Here is a 19,437-nt window from a genome sequence, read left to right as displayed (position 1 = left end):
AATGGAATACTACACTGCGGTAAAGAAAAAGGAACTCTTGCCTTTTGCAACAGCATGGATGGAACTGGAGAGCATTATGCTAAGTGAAATAAGCCAGTCAGAGAAAGATAAATACCACATGATCTCACTCATTTCTGCGTTATAGAGAACAACATAGACTGATGAAAAGGGACAGATCCAATGACTGAGAAATAGCGATCAGGCTATCAATCCCCAGAAGGAAAGTAGGGGAGGGCGGGGGTAAGGGGAAGAGATCAACTGAAGGACTTGTATACATGTATATAAGCCAAACCAATGGACATGGACAACAGGGGGATGGGAGCATGAGTGTGCGGGGCAGAGGGGGGGAGGAGGTTGGGGGTTAATGGGGGGGATGAGGACACATTTGTAATACCTTAACTAATAAAAAATAATAATAATAATAATATCAGTATCATAGGCATACCAGAAGAGAAGAAAGTGAATAAGAAATAGAAACCCTATTTGAAGAAATAATGACAGAAAACTTCCCTAACCTAGTGAAGGAAAAAGTCACACAAGTTCAGAAGCAGAGGGACTACTAATCTAGAAGATCTTAAGATATATCATAATTTAAATAAAAAGGTTAAAGACAAAAAGAGAATCTTAAAGGCATCAACAGAGAAAGTTAATTACCTACAAGGAAGGTCCCACAAGGCTATAAGCTGATTTTTCAACAAAAAAAACTTCATGTCAGAAGGAATTGGCATGGTATGCAAAGTAATGTAAAGCAATTACCTGAAACCAAGAGCCTCCCAGAACAAACAAACAAAAAGGCTAAAGAACTCATTACCATCAAACCAGTAGTGTAAGAAATGTTAAAGGGACTGCTTTAAGAAAAAGAAGAAATAGTGAGAGAGGAATACATGTATTTTAAAAAGACAATAAATAATTATCTATCAATAATAACCTTAAATCTAAATGGATTAAATGATATAGGGTAACTAAGTAAATGAGAAAATATGACCCATATGTATTCTGTCTACAAGAGACCCACCTCAGAACAAAAGAGTCACAATGACTTAAAATTAACAAATGGAAAAAAATATTCTATGCAAATGGAAATGAAAAAAAATGCTGGGGTAGCAATACTCCTATCTGACAAAATAGACTTCCAAAGGCCATAACCAGAGACTAAGAAGGTCACTACATAATAACGAAGGGATCAATCCCACAAGAACACATACCCTTGTGAAATATATGCACTCAATATAGGATCAACAATAAAATCATGGTATAGGACATTAGCACTACACAAGAATACACTGGATAGCACTTCCAGGCAAAAAAAAAAAAAAATTACTGACCTTAAACACCACGCTGAACCAAGGCAGCAGAGTATACATTCTTGTTGAGTATACCTGGAACATTCTGAAAGACAGAACACATGTTAAAACACAAAATAGGTTTTAAAATATTCACGAAAATTGAAATCATATGAAGTATCATATCATAATAGCATGAAACTAGAAATCAACTACAATAAAAATAACTCAGAAATACTCAAACACATGGAGGCTAAATAGCATGTTATTAAGCAATGAAGGTGGTACCAAGGAGATCAAGGAAGAAATAAAAAATTACCTAGAAATAAATGAACTAAATGAACACACAACTACCCAATATCTAAAAGACACGGTGAAAGCAATTCTGAGAGGGAAGTTCATAGCATTTCAAGCATACTTCAAGAAGCAAGAATAATCTCAAACAATCTAACCCTACACCTAAAAGAAATAGCAAAAGAATAACAAGAAAAGCCCAGGGTAAGCATAAGGAAGAAAGAAATAAAGATCACAGTGGAAATAAATAACATAGAGTTTAAAAAAAAAAAACAAAACAACAATGAAATCAAAAGTTGGTTCTTTGAAAAGATAGGCAAGATTGATGAACCCTTAGCCAAATTCACCAAGAAACAAAGACAGAGAACCCAAATAAATAAAATCAGAAATGAAAGAAGCAAAGTAACAACTGACATCACAGAAATACCAAGGGTTGTAAAAAAGTATTATGAACAACTATAGACCACCAAATTGGAAAGTCTGGGAAAATGGACAAATTCCCAGAAACACATAATCTTCCAAAACATAAGGAAGCAGGAAGAAGCAGAACACCTGAATAGACCAATAACAACTAAAAAAAAAAAAAAAAAAAAAAAAAAATACTAAAGCAGTAAGAAATACATTTTTTAAAAACTCCCAGCAAACAAAAGGCCTGACCCAGATGGCTTCACAGGCAAATTTTGCCAAACAGTTAAAGAAAAACTAACACCTATGCTCCTCAACCTATTCAAAAAATTCAAGAAGAGGAAACACTTCCAACCACCCTTTATGAGGCCAGCATCATCATAATTCCAAAAGCATGTAAACATACTACAAAGAAAGGAAATTGTAGGCTAATATCTCTGATGAACATAGATGCTCAAATCCTCAACAAAATATTAGCAAACCAGATCCAACAATACATGAAAAAGATCATACACCATGATCAAGTGGAATTTATTCCGGAGATGCAAGACTAATACAATATTTGCAAATTAATAAATATACACACATCACATAAACAAAATGAAAGATAAAAATCACAAGCCATATCAACAGATGCAGAAAAACATTTGAAAAAATCAAGCACCCATTTATAATAAAAATTCTCAGCAAGATGGGAATAGAAGGATAATACCTCACTATAATAAAGGCCATATGTGTAAAACCTATAGCCAACATCATACTCAATGGGCAAAAACCAAAAGCATATCCCATAAGATCAGGAACAAGACAGGGATGTTTACTTTCACCACTCTTATTCAACATAGTATTGGAAGTCCTAGCCACAGTGATCAGACAAGAAAAAGAAATAAAGGACATCCAAATTGGAAAGGAGGAAGTAAAACTGTCATTATTTGCAGATGACATGATATTGTACATAGGAAACCCTAAAACTCCACCAAAAAAATTTATAATAAATGAATTCAGGCAAGTTGTAGGATACAAAATTAATATTCAGAAGTTGATGACATTTTTATAGACCAATAATAAACTCAGAAAGAGAAACTAAGAAAACAATTCCATTTACTATTGCAACAAAAACTAAGGTACCTAGGAATAAATTTAACCAAGGAGGTAAAAAACCTATATTCAGAAAAACTACAGGGCATTGAAGAATGTAATAGAGGAAGATGCAAACAAGTGGAAGCAGATACCATGTTCATGGATTAGAGAATTAACATAATTAAAATGTCTATACTACCCAAAGCAATCTGTAGATTCAATCTATTAATATATCAATGGCATATTTCACAGATCTAGAGCAAATATTCCAAGAATTTATATGAAACAACAAAAGACCACAAATAGCTTCAGTAATCTTGAGAAGGAAAAACAAAATTAAAGATATCACAATACCAGATATAAAACTATACTACAAAGCCTCTGTAATCAAAACATCCTGCTACTGGGACAAGAACAGGCATATAGATGAATGGAAATGAAGAGAGAGCCCAGAAATCAACCCATGCACCTATGATCATTTAATATTTGACAAAGGAGTCAAGACCATACAACGGAACAAAAACAGTCTCTTCAATAAATTATGTTAGTAAAATTGGACGGATGCATGCAAAAAAAAGTGAAACTAGACCACCAACTTATATGATACACAAGAATAAACTAAAAATGGATAAAAGACTTAAATTTAAGTCACAAAAACATAAAAATCATAGAAGAAAACATAGGCAGTAAAATCTCAGTTATCTCTTGCCGTAATGTTTGCCAATTTGTCTCCAAGGGCAAAGAAAACAAGGGAAGAAATGAGCAAACAAGACTACATCAAACTAAAAAGCTTCTGCACCGCAAAATAACCATCAATAAAATGAAAAAGGAATGCCAATGATTCATCTGATAAGAGGTTAATATTCAAAATATATAAAGAACTTATACAACTCAACATAGGGAGACAAACAATCCAAATAAAAAAAGGGCAAAGGACCTTAATAGACACTTCTCCAAAGAGGACATACAAATGGCGAAGACATATGAAAAAATGCTTAAAATCATTAATCATCAGGGACCTGAAAATTAAAACTACAATGAGATATTACCTCACACCTGTCAGAATGGCTACAATCAATAAATCAACAAACAAGTGCTGGCAAGGTTATAGAGAAAAGGGAATCCTTGTACACTGTTGATGGGAATGAAGACTGGTGCAGCCACTGTGGAAAACAGTATAACATTTCCTCAAAAAATTAAAAATGAAACTGCATTTGACCCAATGATCCCACTTCAGGGTATATATTCTAAGAATCTTGAAACACCAATCATAAAGAATACAGGGTGTTCCAAAAATGTATACACATACTTTGAATAAATATAAAGGCAGTCTTTATTAGAATGCATTTAATTTTCAAAATTAAGCTATCAGCTGTTAAAGTGTGTATACATTTTTGGGGATACCCTGTGTGTGTACACCTATGTTCATAATAGTGTTATTTGCAATAGCCAACATCTGGAAATGACCCAAGGGCCCATAAGTAGATGTTTGGATTAAAAAAAAAGCTGTGGTATATTTACACAACGGAATATTATGTGATTGTAAAAAAAAGAAAAAAAGGGAAAAAAAAGGAACTATTACCCTTTGCAACAGCCTTGATGAACTTGGACATTATTATGTTAAGTGAAATAAGTCAGTCAGAGGGAGACAAATACCGTATGATCTCACTAATATGTGGAATCTAATGAGCAAAATAAACTGATAAAATATGACCAGAGGTATGGATACATGGAACAGACTGACAGATTTCAGAGTGAAGGGAGGTGAGAGGGACTGAAAGAGGTGAAGAAAATATACATGCATAGATGCATAGCCCATGCACGCAGACAATAATGTGGTGATGGCCTGGAGTAGGGTAGGGGCTGGGTGGACAGGGGCAATGGGGTAGAAAATAGGGGACATCTGTAATACTGTCAACAATAAAATAAACTGTATCAATAATTAATAGCCTTCCTAAACAAGAACCACCTATCTGATATAAAGCATGAGGCCTGCATGATGGTAAATGATGCAAGAAGGTCCGAGTGGAACACAGGGAGACAAAAAAAGTTTCTATCTAGAAAAGCTATCATCTACAGTTTTGACAAAGATGAAGAGAATCACAGAAGCCTACCTTGGGAACTGTTACCAATGCTATTGTTACAATCTCACCTCACTTTAATGACTCTGCATCACTGGAATCATTGCCAGTCTCAATGAACTTAGAATCATCAAGGATCCAACTGCTATTGCTTTTGCTTATAGCTTAAACCAAAAGGTTAGAGCTGAAAGAAATGAGCTGATCTTTGAGTGAGGGGGTGGCACTTTTGATGGTCAAACCTTACTATTGAAGATGGAATCTTATCTTTGGGATTATATCTACAGTTGGAGACAGCCACTTAGGTGCAAAGGACTGTTACAATCTAATGGTGAAACATTTTGTGGCAGAGTTCAAGTGCAAGCATAAGAAGGATATCAGTGAGAACAAAAGAGCTGACCATCATCCCTGTACTGCTTGTGAACATGCTGAGAGTGCTCTCTCGCCCAGCACCCAGGCCAGTATTGAGGTTGAGTGACTTTATGAGGAAACAACTTCTTTCCTTCCATTACTGCCGGAGTCCATTCATTGTCTTCACTAGCTGAGTTTAGACAGAGACCCCCCAAAAAGCTAGTAGCCCTTGAAAGTCCTAGCAAAGGTCAGGGCTGTGCACCACCCAGTTAATCTAGGAACCACTCAGTTAATTTAGGTAATAATAGTTGAAGCATCCCCACCTTAGTTCACTTAATTCCTTAGATACTTTTGTAGATCCTTGTTGATTATTGTTAATCAGATACTCCCGGAAATCTATTGATGAGCTAATCAGATACTTTGTCTATTCCGGGAAATTGTCTGCTGATCTGTGTGTCATTGAAACCTCCTTACCCTAAGGGCTACTCCAGATCAGAAAAAGATTGGAGCGGCCTGAGCACAGAGGAAGTCCTTCGGGACTTGCCCGCCTGGTCCCCCAATAATGCAAAATTATCTCATGTCTTTTTCTCTCATTTGTTGTGCGGCTCCTCTTTCAGATACCGAACCCTACTCCACGCAGAACGTGGAGGGAGTCTTACTCGACAATTACCAATGCCCAAGTTTAAGAATTGAATGCTCACTTATTCTGTGGTACACTGGACACTGTACAGAAAGCTCTTCGGGATGCAAACCTAGACAAGTACCAGGTCCATAATAATGTTCTGCTGGGTAATTGTACTCATATTCTCAAGATTCAGAAACTTCTACATGACTTCTTCAACACAAAGAAACTGAATAAGAGTATTAACCTTCATGAGGCTATAGCTTGCTGTGCAGAGGTCCAGGAAGCCATCCTATCTGGAGACAACTCAGAAAACATTCGAGATTTGCAAGTCTTGGACATCACTCCTCTTTCTCTTGGCTTTGAAACTGCCGTCAGAGTCATAACTGTCCTTATCAAGCACAACACTATCAATCCATCCAAGCAGATGCAGACCTTCACTACCTACTCTGACCACCAGCCAGGTGTGCTCATTCAGGTTTATGAAGACAAGTGCACCATAACCACAGATAACAACCTACTTGACAAGTTTGAACTCACAGATATACCACCTGCACTCCGTGATATTCCTCAGATTGAAATGACTTTTGATCTTGATGCCAATGGCACTTTCAATGTCTTTGATGCATAAAAGTACAGAAAAAGAGAACAAGGTTGCCATCACTAACCACAAGAACCATTTGACCAAGGAAGAAAGCAAATACATGGGGCCAAGAAGCAGTGACATACAAAGCTGAATATGAGAAGCGATGGCACAAGGTACCTTCCCAAAATTCCCTTGAATTCTTTACTATCAACAATAAAAGCAACTGCCAATGATGAGAAACCTCAAGTTAAACTCAATGATGAAGATAAACAGAAGATTCTTGTCAACTGTAATAAAACTAGATGCCTGGTGCACAAAATTTGTGCAGGGGAGGAGTGTCCCTCAACCCAACCTGCACCCTCTCCAATCTGGGACCCCTCGAGGGATGTCCAACTGCCCGTTTAGGCCTGATCCCACCAGAACTATTTTTAATCCTGGTGGGATCGGGCCTAAACGGGCAGTCGGACATACCTCTCACAATCCAGAACTGCTGGCTTCCAACTGCTCACCTGCCTGCCTGATTGCCCCTAACCACTTCTGCCTGCCAGCCTGATCACCCCCTAACCACTCCCCTGCCAGCCTGATCACCCCCTAACCACTCCCCTGCCAGCCTGATCAACCCCTAACTGCTCCCCTATGGGTCCAATTGCCCCCAACTGCCCTCCCCTGAAGGCCTGGTTGCCCCCAACTGCCCTCCCCTGCAGGCCTGATCACCCACAACTGCCCTCCCCTCCTGGCCATCTTGTGGTGGCCATTTTGTGTCCACATGGGGGGAGGGGCTCTCTTGTGGGTTGGTGTGATGGTCAATTTGCATATTACCTGTTTATTATACAGGATTACTATACAGGATACTCAACTGCCTTGATAGGAATCAGAGTGCAAAAAGGGAAGAATTTGAGTATCAGCAGAAAGAGTTAGAGAAAGTCTGCAACCCCATGATTCCCAAGCTGTCCCAGCATGCAGGAGGTAAGCCAGGAGAAATGCCTGGGGTTTTTCAAGTGATTGAGCTCTTCCACCTGGTGGTTCCTCTTCTGGGCCCACCAAAGAAGAGGTGCATCATGCCAACCTGAACATGCATTTAGTTGTTGTTCCATACAAAGTATTGAAAGACCAAAGTTTATAGCAAATTCCATGGCACTTTTAAGGCTGAACTGCTACCATAAGTAACTGGAATTCTCAATACTTAAATTTGGAACAGTGCACAGAGAAAAGAAATAACCTTGCTCTTTCTGGGCACTGTATTGTAAGTGGAATGTCTTAAATCAAACTGTATTTGAAATTGTCAAATAGATACACACACACACAAAAAAAAAATAACCCCACTATACAAACCATAAACTTTTACTACATTCAGATACAGTTTAGTTCTAAGGACATAGGACAAAAACATGGAGGTATGTTTCCCTGGGCCTGAATACTGGTTAATTATAAGAGTGGAAGTTTGAGGATACACTTTGTACTGAGCACTGAATAGCATGTGACAGTGTTGTCTACATTTTCTTGATAAATGCATTTTGTATGAATTTGTGACATGTGAGGCCTCTAAAGTGTGGAACCCAAGCAAGGACCCATCTCTCCCTGGTGTTGCAGTTATTATTATTAAACCCATTTAACAGATGAGAAAACTGGGACTTGAGTGTATCATTCAGTATAAAATATAGGAAATAGGAAAATCTCGACAGGCTTTTAGCAGAATAGAATTTAATACACAAATTATTAGTTCACAAAATGACAGGAAGTCCTAGGACATGAAGGTAGAAAACTACTTTCTCCATTACAACAGAAAATGATGAAATTAAAGATAGATGAAGTTGGGCTTTGTTTTTTGGAGAGTGGGTATAGGTATGTAGATCTGATGTACAGAAAATGGAACCATTTTCATCCAGTGGCTTCTTTGGTCAATAAACCGAGGCAGTTGAGAAAACTTATAGGATGAGGTTGGAGGATTGAGAAGAAAGGAAAGATATGTAAGTGGATATAGAGCATCTTCAAGAAAACTTGTGTGGTTGGCAGACAGCATTTCAGATTCAGTTGATGATGTTAATCAAAAATTTGTAGGAAATCAATATATCTAATTATAGGCACTTTTTGTTCATGACCTTTACCAAGATACATATCTGGTTATCAGTTTCATATTCTAAAGTAGAGATGATGAAAGGACCTCGTAGTATTGCTTTGTGGAATTTAATACTTGTTCCTACCCTATTTATGCCACACATATAGTCCCAGCCCAAGTCCAAATTCCATCAGAGAATGAACCTCAGTCTCATGAAGTTCCTCCCCTTTCAGCACCTCTGCACATTCTTCCTCTAACCCAGACCGCCTCCAGCTCCTGGCCCTGAGCTCCTGAGAGAAAATTCCCTAATCAGAGCTACCACAGATCAGGAGAGACCCAGCTCCAAAGCATAAATAAAGGTAAGTCTGGAGGCCCTGCCTATGGAGTCAGTCCAACGTTGGAGAAGGAGGCAGTTTGAAGTAAAGACCAAGTTAGAGTTCTGTGAAAGGTTCTACTGCACAGAGGAGGTGTGGATGGAGAGAGCTGTGCTTTTTGACAGGAAAGTGGGATAAAAGAGGCCAGGAGGAGGGAAAGGGGTGGGGAGGTAGAACAGTAGAGGTTAGAGTAAAATAATTGTGATAATTAAAAGACTTTGGGCCCTGTTTGCCAGGGTTCAGAGGTGGGAAGTCTATTCCTAAGTGTTTCCTTTCTATTATTAATCTGTGATGCCTAGATCAGTGGTCTTCACAGTACAGTGTACATACATCTGAGGGTGTGAAAAGACTCTTCAAGATACTCAGATAGGAGTAGTGTGAACAAGGTGAATGTTCATACCCTCAGACCCCATATGTGTTCTTCCTTAACGTTGGCTAGACAGGCTTATTTCCCATTCAATCTCTCACAATCATCCTTCTTTATTTTAAAAAACAGGATAGCCTTTCCCTCCTCTCCCATTCCTTTTTTTCTTTCATTTCCCTTCCCTTCTTTCCGTTCCCCTTCCTTCCCCTCCCTTTCCTTCCCTTCCCTTTCCTTTCCTTTTCTTTCCTTTCTTGTCCTTTGTCTTCCTGAAAAGCCCAGTCTTAAACTAGTCATGTAGGCAGAGCAAAATTGATAACTGTGCTGGCACTCAGAGGAACAGGGTGTAGAAGTGGAACTGAGGTGGCCCACAGTAAGGGATCAGAGCCCAAGCAGTGAAGGGATACCAATCCATGGAGGCAGCCTTATGTGGGGGAGGTGAAAGTCCATTGTGGGAGGGAGTTCTCTTATGAGTGTCAGAGCCAGAGCACAGTGAGGCATTGGGTGGGACATAGCAGACTCCACACAAGGTAAAGAAGCGTCCATGTGGAGGGAGTGCCCCGCATAGTTCTGGAGAGGGTTGAGGAGGGCATTCATATAGGAGAAGGGGCAGAAACAGAGGTGAGAACTTGGCTTCATACAGGGAGGTTGATAATCAAGAGCTATGATTCTCACTTTCATAGAAGAAAATTACAACTATGAATGCATGGGAGGGAGGAGTAGACTAAAAGTGGTGGGAGAGACTAAAATGAAATCACTAGCTGGTGATTTCAGTGTAGCTTGAGGAAGTAGCCAAGGTGAACCAAGTGAAATCCCTGAAGAAATTCACCAAGAATATCAGACTGATCCAGCAAAGTATGATTGACAGCTGAAAAAGTACTCATCCCTTCTCTTAGAAAGTAAGGCCCCTCATTACAGCTGGTGTGCTTGAGAGTTGCCTAAGAGAACCCCAAACTGCTATGTCATCCTCCAGCTTCTCCTGAGACTTTATAGAACAAGAAGTCTTGTTTCTGTTTTCTTTTTATCAAAACCATTTGCTTTGAATTCGACTAGAAGAATATCACGTGTGGCATGGAAGAAGTACAAAGGAACTAGTGGAGAAAATGTATTGGATATTTTAATTTTTTTTTTTTACCATCCAAAATATTACTTCATTAAACATCAGCACTATTATGGTACTTAAAAAACAAACAAAAATCCTAATACCTGTTAATCTCACCAAAAAATGGCAAGGCTCATCAGCTATCAAAGTCTTAAAAAAAGCATTAAGCCAATTACGGCCCAAAAGATTTTGGGAATACTCATTGCAGCCATTATCTTGGCTGTTGTTATTCTTACTACTGCCAGCATTGCAGTTGCGGCCCTTTCTAAATCTGTGCAAATGACCACATTTGTAGACAATATGGCGGATAATATAACTAAAAATTCACTATACAACAGCACATAAATCAAAAATATTAGCTAAACTACAAGCAATAAAGGCCGCCATTAAATATCTTTTTTTAAAAAACACAAAACACTATAGCATACAGGCAAGTGCTTAATTGTAATTAAAAACATAAGCATATATATATATATATATATATATATATATATATATATATATCACCCCTTTAAAATAAAAAAAATAGTCACCATTGTTAAATTAATATTAAAAAACATCTATAAAAAGTCTTTCATAATAACCTTGCTAAAAAATAAACATATTATAAAGGCAAAATAAAAAATCCTTACTTGCTATCAATAAACATAAAAAACAGACTACTACTTAAAATACAATAAAAAAAAACAATTAAAATAAATAAACCCCACCACATGGTTTCCTAAAATCAATTAAAACCTAATTGAACTAACCATTGCTGTCATTATAATTCTCTTTGTTTTTCTTATAGTCTACAAAATTAAAACTCCAGCAATAAAACAGGCTTCGCAAACCCCAACCTTCCAAAGCAGAAAGTTCACCGCCTCCCTCTGTCTTCTGCAGCCAGAAAAACAAAAAAAGAAGAGATGTGGGAAGCACGGGACTTGGTTGGAATGTCTGTAAGGAGGATTCTCTGAAAGATCAGGGGCCTCTGAGGGGACCTTCCCTAGGGCAACAGCTCCTACCTTGATTTTTCCAAACAAGTCCCATCCCTGGTGTGTTTTGCTAGAATCTCTATGTTTAGTCTTTAAAGACCTGATCTTGTAGCAGCATATACTTTCTCAAGGGCACTTACCCTGCTGATTGTATCTAGAGATTAATTTCAGTTCAAGCTGTTGTTACAATAAAAAGCAAAGGAGGCAGGTGAACAGGACTGCTTTTACTACTGAAGTAAAAGATTCCCTTAGCACTCTGTTTCACAGAAACCTGTGTCAGAGTAATCTGTTCATCTATTGCTCAGGGTCTGCTGGTCAGCCCCGGCAATGCTCCATCATAACATGTGGATTCTCAGGTCCCCAGTAGGTGCAGCTGTAGTGATTAATTGAACCATTTAATTTAAATGTAGCTTCATGACTTCATTCAATCTTTGTTGGAAAGTGTGCATCTTCTACACACCTTGCCAATTCCATTCGCAATACTCCACGCTTAGGTCCAATCATCTTCATTGGTTGCATGGACTAACCTTGGAAGTCACTTTTCCAGTGGTAGTGCTTTAAAATACGATGGACAATTTTGAAATTCCTACATCATGACTTGTTTGCCGCACAGATTTTCTTGGACTTTGTTGATACATTTCCAGTTCCCTGTCTTGCTTTGTGGTCTTCCAGAACGCTTTTTGTGGACATTCTGAATATTAGTTCCATCTGCTTCAAACTTATCTCTAATTCAAGTGATGGTAAGTCTCATAGGGGGACCTGTTTGAAACTCCCTCACAAATTGTCTTTGTACTTCGACTGCATTTTCAAACTTCCAGTAGCATTTTAGGATGAATTTCCTTTGTTCAAAGCTGAGTCTGGCTGCCATTATTAATTCCAATGCGTTAAATCCAGCCACCAGGCCGACCCTCCCCATGGATCACAGTGGCGCACCAAGGACCAAGCGCCAAAGTGAGGGAAGGCTGCGTGCAATTGGCATAAGCCTGGATATTTTAATTTTAAAATGATTTTCCATAAAGAGGTTTTAGGTAGACTGGGCTATTTGAAGAGCTCAGCACTAATAGCCTTGAACTCTTTGCTAAGAACCTCCGCATCTTTATCAGCAATCTCAAAAGATTCCTAGGTCTCTGCATTGATTACACAGTGTCCCCTCCCTGCCATTGGTGGGGAGCTGGTTCTGTGATATGTCAGGGACGAGGGGCAGATAAGTTTCTCTAGCTCAAGTGAAACAGTTGCCATAAAATTTTGTCCATAACCTGTTATTTTCTACACTTTCAAGAGATTTGGAAACAGATACCCACTTAGTTGAAGGTACCGTTTACCAGTACAGATACCAGTAGGACTTCATGTTTCATCCTTAAGCATGTCTTATAACAATTGCCCCACCATTTGGGTCCTTCAGATGGCTTTGCAAGTTGAGCAGCAAATGGGAAGAGCAACTTCTGACAACCTCTGTTTGGTGTCTGGAACTACACACTCTGCTTGATCAACTGAAGATTTAGTCTTCAGTCCACTGCCCTGAGTGCTGCTGCCCTTCAGAAAAATGATCCCATAGATCAATAGGAAGATTTCAAAATGCAGGTGAGCAAGAAACCCATGTGTAGCCCTACCTGGAGAGAATGGGAGGAACAAAGAGGCCAGGCAGGGGTTCCTGGTGGAGCTCAAAGCAGCAGCACCCAAACTCTGTTCTCAGATATGTTTTGTCAATTTGCTGTTAATATGTGCGACCTAACTGCAAAGTGATTACCTTAAAGTTGCATGAACTTTCTACAAAGAAAAACTTATTTTGAAACATTGGATGAGAAAAAATTCAATTGGATTTTAAATCCACTCACATTTTTTAAATGTCATCATTACATTTGTAAATGAAAGAAAAGAAAGAGCTGTTAAGTTCTTAAAATACAACTTAAAAGAAAGGAAATAAAAAAGATTTTAACATTTGTAATACCTGCTTATTCACCTAAAATATCTCACCAATGGTGACTGCCAAGAAAATCAAGAAATTGAACAGATCATTACTGATCATTATAATTGAACATTGATAATTATCTGTAGTTATTTCAAGTATACAACCAAAAATCAAAAAGCTATATTTATTAAAGAATCTTCAAAAATTATAAGAATTCAAGATTTCTAGGTGTATTCCTTCTAAAATTTACATTTAACATATTTATTAATCTTTTTTATTTCATTTTCTTATAATTATACTAGTGACCTGGTGCACGGATTCATGCACATTAAAAGGAAATTAATTAGAAGGTGGCCGGCGGGGTGGGACTGGGCAAGATGGGCCAGACATGCCCTAGAGCCAACCTCCTGTGGTATCTCCCCAGGGTATTCAGAGTGAGCGGGGTCCCTCCAGCAGGTGGGGTCCCCCAGCCTGGCCTGTGGGGATCGGGCCAAAACCAGCTCTCCGACATCCCCCGAGGGGTCCCGAAGTGCGAGAGGGCACTCTGCAAAGTTGGTGTCGTACAGGGTGTGAAACACAAATGCCAGTGTGCAGTAAACCAGATTTGGGGCCAACAGTGCCCCAGCAACAACATAACCCACGGCTGAAGGTGGAATTGTGCAGCCCCATGAGGTATTGGGCTCCCTCCTCTCTGGTTTCAGGGTGCATCACCCAAGAACCACCACTGCCAAGTCACTGTAGCTCGGCAGTTCCTGCGTTGAGCGTCCACCCCCTGGTGGTCAGTGAACGTCATAGCAACCGGTCCGACACTCAGACATTTAACATATTAGCCTTTTATATATAGATAGATAATTTCAGATAATGTCATTTTTTCCCATTAAGTCCATATAGGCTAATCCCCTTCCAGTTTACTATAGTGGGCCCAAAAAATAACATCATTTTTTCTGTGTACTGTGATATAAAAAAAGTTTGAGAAGTGCTGCCTAGTCCATGGAGAAGTGATATATGCTCCATGTCTGCAGTTGGTTCCATGCTCCTTAAGACCCTGCACAATTATATACCACATGCCTCTACCAGCTCAGGATCCATTCCCCACATATAAAGCATAGTCCCCTCCACTTCATGAGAGCATGGCCTTTGAAATGTCTTTCCCTCTATTCTTTGGACCAGTTCTTCCTAGAGAGTCCCTGAACAGCAATATCTCTGGGACCCGGACCTGGGCAACTAACTTCATAGCCATGGCCACCAAATTCCAAGTTGAAGTGGTTGTTGAGGTGTGTTACAGCCCCTTCCTCACTACTACTACTAATTTACATGTTCTAGAATGGGATATCAGAAGCTGGCCTTGGCCAGTCTGGGGACGGAAGTGAGGTGGAAAATGATAGAGGCCACCTGATTTTCTGTTAGTCCAAGGTAAAGGGGCCCCTAAGCTCCTGGTACCTCTAGAAGCAGGGCCTACCGCTGGGTCACCAGACATTATGCACAGAAGGTGTACATTTGGGAGTGAGCCATCAGCATGTAGATGGTAGCTGAAGCAATGAGTGCCCTGCAAAGTTTTAAACATCAAAAGTCCCAACACTTGTAGAAAAAGGAGCAAGAATCTTACCCTGTCCCTCACCTTCCTACCATAAATGAGACATGCCCCTTACCTGTCCAAGAGTGAGATTCCTGCACTCCTTCTTTTCTCTGCCCCTTGACTTAAGTCTCAGAGTTCCCTTTTTATCTTTCTGCTCATTACAGTGTTTCCCTCCATTTCCAGTGATTCATCAGCACAACACCTTGGAATCACCCTGCCTGAATCACCTGAGGAGGCAGCGAGTCTCTACAATGTATCATGGCAGCCTCATCTCACTCTACCTCTGCCTCCAGATTGTTACAGGTTGGAATTCTTATATGAGCCTCTGATTCTCTGATATGTAAGGGAAAGAAAAAGAAAAAGGGTAGGAAGCTGAAAGGAAATTTTTGACAAAAATACAAATGCTGTGAGATCTGGGAAAAAGTAAAGAAGTTCAGTTATTCTACTTACTAAGTACCAGGCAATGTACTAGGCATTTTTACTCATATCTCTTTGTCCACGCCTGCTGGTGTGTGTGCGTGTGTGTGTGTGTGTGTGTGTGTGTTTGTGTACACCTGAGTACAAATGTGCTTAGGATGGAGCAAAGATTGAGAGAAAAAGTAAAATAAAGAAGCATAAGTCCTTAGGGTCTTAAGATAATATAGAATAAGAGTGGCAAAAATTAGCTTGTATGCCCCCATTTTCTCATCCCAAGCTCATGGCAAACATTATTAATGATTTCCAAACATTTTTACCACTGAGCTGCTTCAGATGCTTTCTCAGCACAGTTATCCACTATCCATCCAGAGCCATCGGTTCCTGTGTGATCCCTCTCTCCTACAGACAAGGACAGAACCTGACCTGAAGAAACTAGCATGTCTATTTCCCTTCTCCTGCAGTCACATTCCTCAGATCCCTCCCTAAGTTAACTGAGGAACCTGTGGCCCCAAATTTAAAACAGTTTTTTAAATATATTTTATCGATTTTTTACAGAGAGGAAGGGAGAGAGATAGAGAGTTAGAAACATCGATGAGAGAGAAACATTGATCAGCTGCCTCCCGCACATCTCCTACTGGGGATGTGCCCGCAACCCAGGTACATGCCCTTGACCGGAATTGAACCTGGGACCCTTCAGTCCGCAGGCCGACGCTCTATCCACTGAGCCAAACTGGTTTCGGCAAAAATTTAAAGAGGCATTTTCTCTCAGGTCTTGCTGACCCTAAAACCAGAAAGGGAGTGCCTCCTCCTCAATATTTCTGCCCTGAGTTCTTTGCATACCTCACCTTAGCCAGGCCTACACCTCCTCCGTTCAACATTTCCAGCTCCTTCCTAGCTTTGTGTGTATATCCATGTCCCAAAACAGACCTCCTTTTCTCAAGATTCAGCAACTATTTTCAGAATTTGTTCCCAGGACTTTGTTAGGATGAAAATAGCCAATCATGTGTGTAGTCAACCCGCCTTCATCTGCACAAATCCTGCCCCAGCCCATCCTGACTCTATCTCTGTTCTATTTTTAGGAGCATTCCAAATCCAGGGGCCCCATGAACCTATGGTGGCCATGCTGGGTGGTGACGCTGAGCTGCGCTGCCTACTCTTGCCTCATCAAAGTGTTAAAAATATGAAAATAAGCTGGACTCGATTCCTACCCTCCCAGGTGGTGCACCTATATGAGGATGGGAGGGACAAGCCTGAGGAAGCCCATGAGGAGTATTTTGGAAGAACAGAGCTTGTGACAGACTATATGGATAAGGGGGCTGTGACCCTGAGAATCCTCAATGTCCAACCTTCTGACAGCGGCCAATATCGCTGTGCATTCCAACATGGCTCCTTCTACAGTGATGCAATTATTATGCTGAAAATGGAAGGTAATGGCCCACATTTATCCCCTTGACACCCCACAGATGTGAATTTATTCTGGGAAGGGCTCCTTCCTCTGATCCAATTTTCCTGAGAAATATAAAAATAGTCTAGGAGACAGGGAGATGGTCATTACTTCTATTCACCGCATTACTCCATGTATCACTTCTTGGGGCTAAGCTAAGTGAAATAAGTCAGTCAGAGAAAGACAAATATCACATGATCTCAACTCATATGTGCAAACCAATTAACAAAATGAACTGATGAACAAAATAGATCCAGAGACATAGAAGCATTGTACAAACTGAAGAATCTCAGAGGGAAGGCGGTGGGGGGGTGGGGGGGGGAATGGGGGGTTGGTAGGGAGAGATTAACCAGGGAACTTATTACATACTAGAAGCCCAGCACAAGAAATCATGCGCAGGTAGGGTCCCTAGACCTAGCCTGAGATCAGGGCCATCTCCTGCTCGCTTGCCAGTCCCCAGTCCTGCCCTGCCGCTTCCACCCACCCGGTTCCTCTCACCAGTCCCCAGTCCCACACTGCAACCCACCCAGTTCCCCTTGCTAGTCCCCAGTCTTGCCCTGCCACTGCCACCCACCCAGTTTCCCTCGCCAGTTCCTAGTCTCGCCCCACCGCCACCCATCCCGGTTCCCCATTGGCCATCTGGCAATCGGAGCCTGCAGGCTGGGGTGGGGGAGTTGGGAGAGACCAACAGGTGGTCAATGCACCTCATAGCAACTGGTTGAGCAGTCGTTCTGGTTGTTACACCGTTATGGTTGCTGGGCTTTTATTATATAGGATATGCACAGCCCGTGGACATAAACAATAGTGTGGCAAAGGCCTGGGGGGGACAGGTGTGGGATGGAGGGGGTCATCAGGAGGAAAAAGGAGGGACATCTGTAATACTTTCAACAATAAAGATAAAATGTTTTTAAAAAGGAAATAAAGAAACACAGAGTGGGAGTCAAGAAATAGGCAGGGGCCATTTGTTTTGGATTGTGTTGGACTCCTCTCAAGCCCAGGAGTCTAGGTCCCATTTTTGTTGCCAAAACCCCTTTAGAGGCTCTGTTCCCTGTTCTGCACATTGAGATCCAGTCAGCAATAAAACCCTTCAGAAGCAGGGGAGGGACATCTGCACACAAAAATTAGCTTTGGACCCGACTTTATTTTCTTTCTCTTCCCAGTTCTCGGCTCACGTCCTCAGTTGCATGTGGAAGTCACTAAGTCCAGCCAATTCCAAATAGAGTGCAAATCAGAGGGCTGGTTCCCTCAGCCAAAGGTCCAGTGGATGGACTCTGAGGGAGAAGAAATTCCAGCTGAGTCTGAGACTCATACCCTGGATGAAGGTGGCTTGTTCCATGTAACAACATCACTGTTACTCAGAGAACCTCCTCAGAAGAATCTGACATGTTCTATCTGGAACCCAGTTCTGAATCAGAAAAAAGAAGAACGATTATCCACAGAAGGTCAGTTTTCTCTCCCTCTTCACTATGCCCACAAAATGGGCTTGATGCTCACACTCCATAAAGGTGGCAGCTCTAAGCACACAAGCTTGGTTCTGCTCTCTTCATCACACCCACACTAGTCTTGCAGCCAGGACCCAACTTCCCTCCTGTTTTTCTACCTTCTCCCATCCTTTCCTGACTAGTTTTCCAGTATTCATCTACTTTACCTCTCCATGGACTTGGACCTTCTTGTTTTAGTCCATTTAGGCTGGCATAACAAATTACCAAAGACTGGATAGCTTATAAACAACAAGAAATTATTTATCACAGTTCTGGAGGCTGGATGTTCAAGACTAAGATGTCAGCACAGTCAGGTTCTGGTGAAAACCCTCTTCCATGTTATGAGAGCCAACTTTTCTTTGTGTCCCCACATGGTGGAAGGGACTAAGGAGCTTGAGGGTGTGGGGTGGTCTCTTTTATAAGAACACTAATCTCATTCCTGAGCTTAGGACCCCCCACTGGGCATTGGGATTTCAACATATGAATATTGAGGGGACACAGCATTCAAACCACAGCACTCTTCACCAAAAAACACTTTCAGACTTTCTCCTTCTAGCTCTCGAGTAGGAAAATCTCTCCTGCTTCTCGTTTTACAATGATTCTCCTCAGTTGTTTTTTTTTTACTCAATAATATCATATGTATATTGATTTTTAGATGATAGATAAATAGATAGATGATAGATATATACAGATAGACGATAGATAGATAGATAGATAGATAGATAGATAGATAGATAGATAGATAGATAGATAAGGATCAATTGCCGGTGGCCAGTCCATCCTTGTTGCTTGACACAGTCACTGCAGGGAAGAAACATCTGCACAACATATGTTTCAAGGGACCTGGCATACTGTTCTTAATATGTTTGCTCCCCTTCTTAGCACTCTGTGTTCTAACCAAGGCCACCTCCCCGAGACAGGTTGTTTTCCCAGGTGGGGATGTTTCCCTGGAGTTAGGGATTAACAGGACTAAGGAAGGGAATAAATAAGTAAAACCCCTTAACTAAGTGCCAGTCAGGTAGTTAATCACCTTAACTACGAACA

At 40.5% G+C, this 19,437-nt stretch overlaps 1 protein-coding gene and 1 pseudogene across 1 annotated transcript; both read left to right on the top strand.

Annotated features, from left to right (window-relative positions):
- The first annotated feature begins 1,478 nt into the window (after window positions 1-1,478).
- On the top strand, window positions 1,479-7,822 carry LOC118664164 (annotated as a pseudogene).
- Window positions 7,823-14,605: 6,783 nt separating this feature from the next.
- Window positions 14,606-18,473, top strand: LOC118664163 (putative selection and upkeep of intraepithelial T-cells protein 1 homolog). Its single transcript, XM_036323994.1, has 4 exons — window positions 14,606-14,749; window positions 15,216-15,354; window positions 16,548-16,895; window positions 18,073-18,473. The coding sequence occupies exons 1-4, from the start codon at window positions 14,606-14,608 to the stop codon at window positions 18,471-18,473; spliced, it is 1,032 nt and encodes a 343-aa protein (XP_036179887.1).
- Window positions 18,474-19,437: the final 964 nt, after the last annotated feature.

This window comes from Myotis myotis, unplaced genomic scaffold (genome assembly GCF_014108235.1).
Source record: "Myotis myotis isolate mMyoMyo1 unplaced genomic scaffold, mMyoMyo1.p scaffold_m19_p_10, whole genome shotgun sequence".
Classification (NCBI taxonomy): domain Eukaryota; kingdom Metazoa; phylum Chordata; class Mammalia; order Chiroptera; family Vespertilionidae; genus Myotis; species Myotis myotis.
This window is presented reverse-complemented; position numbering and strand designations above follow the sequence as displayed.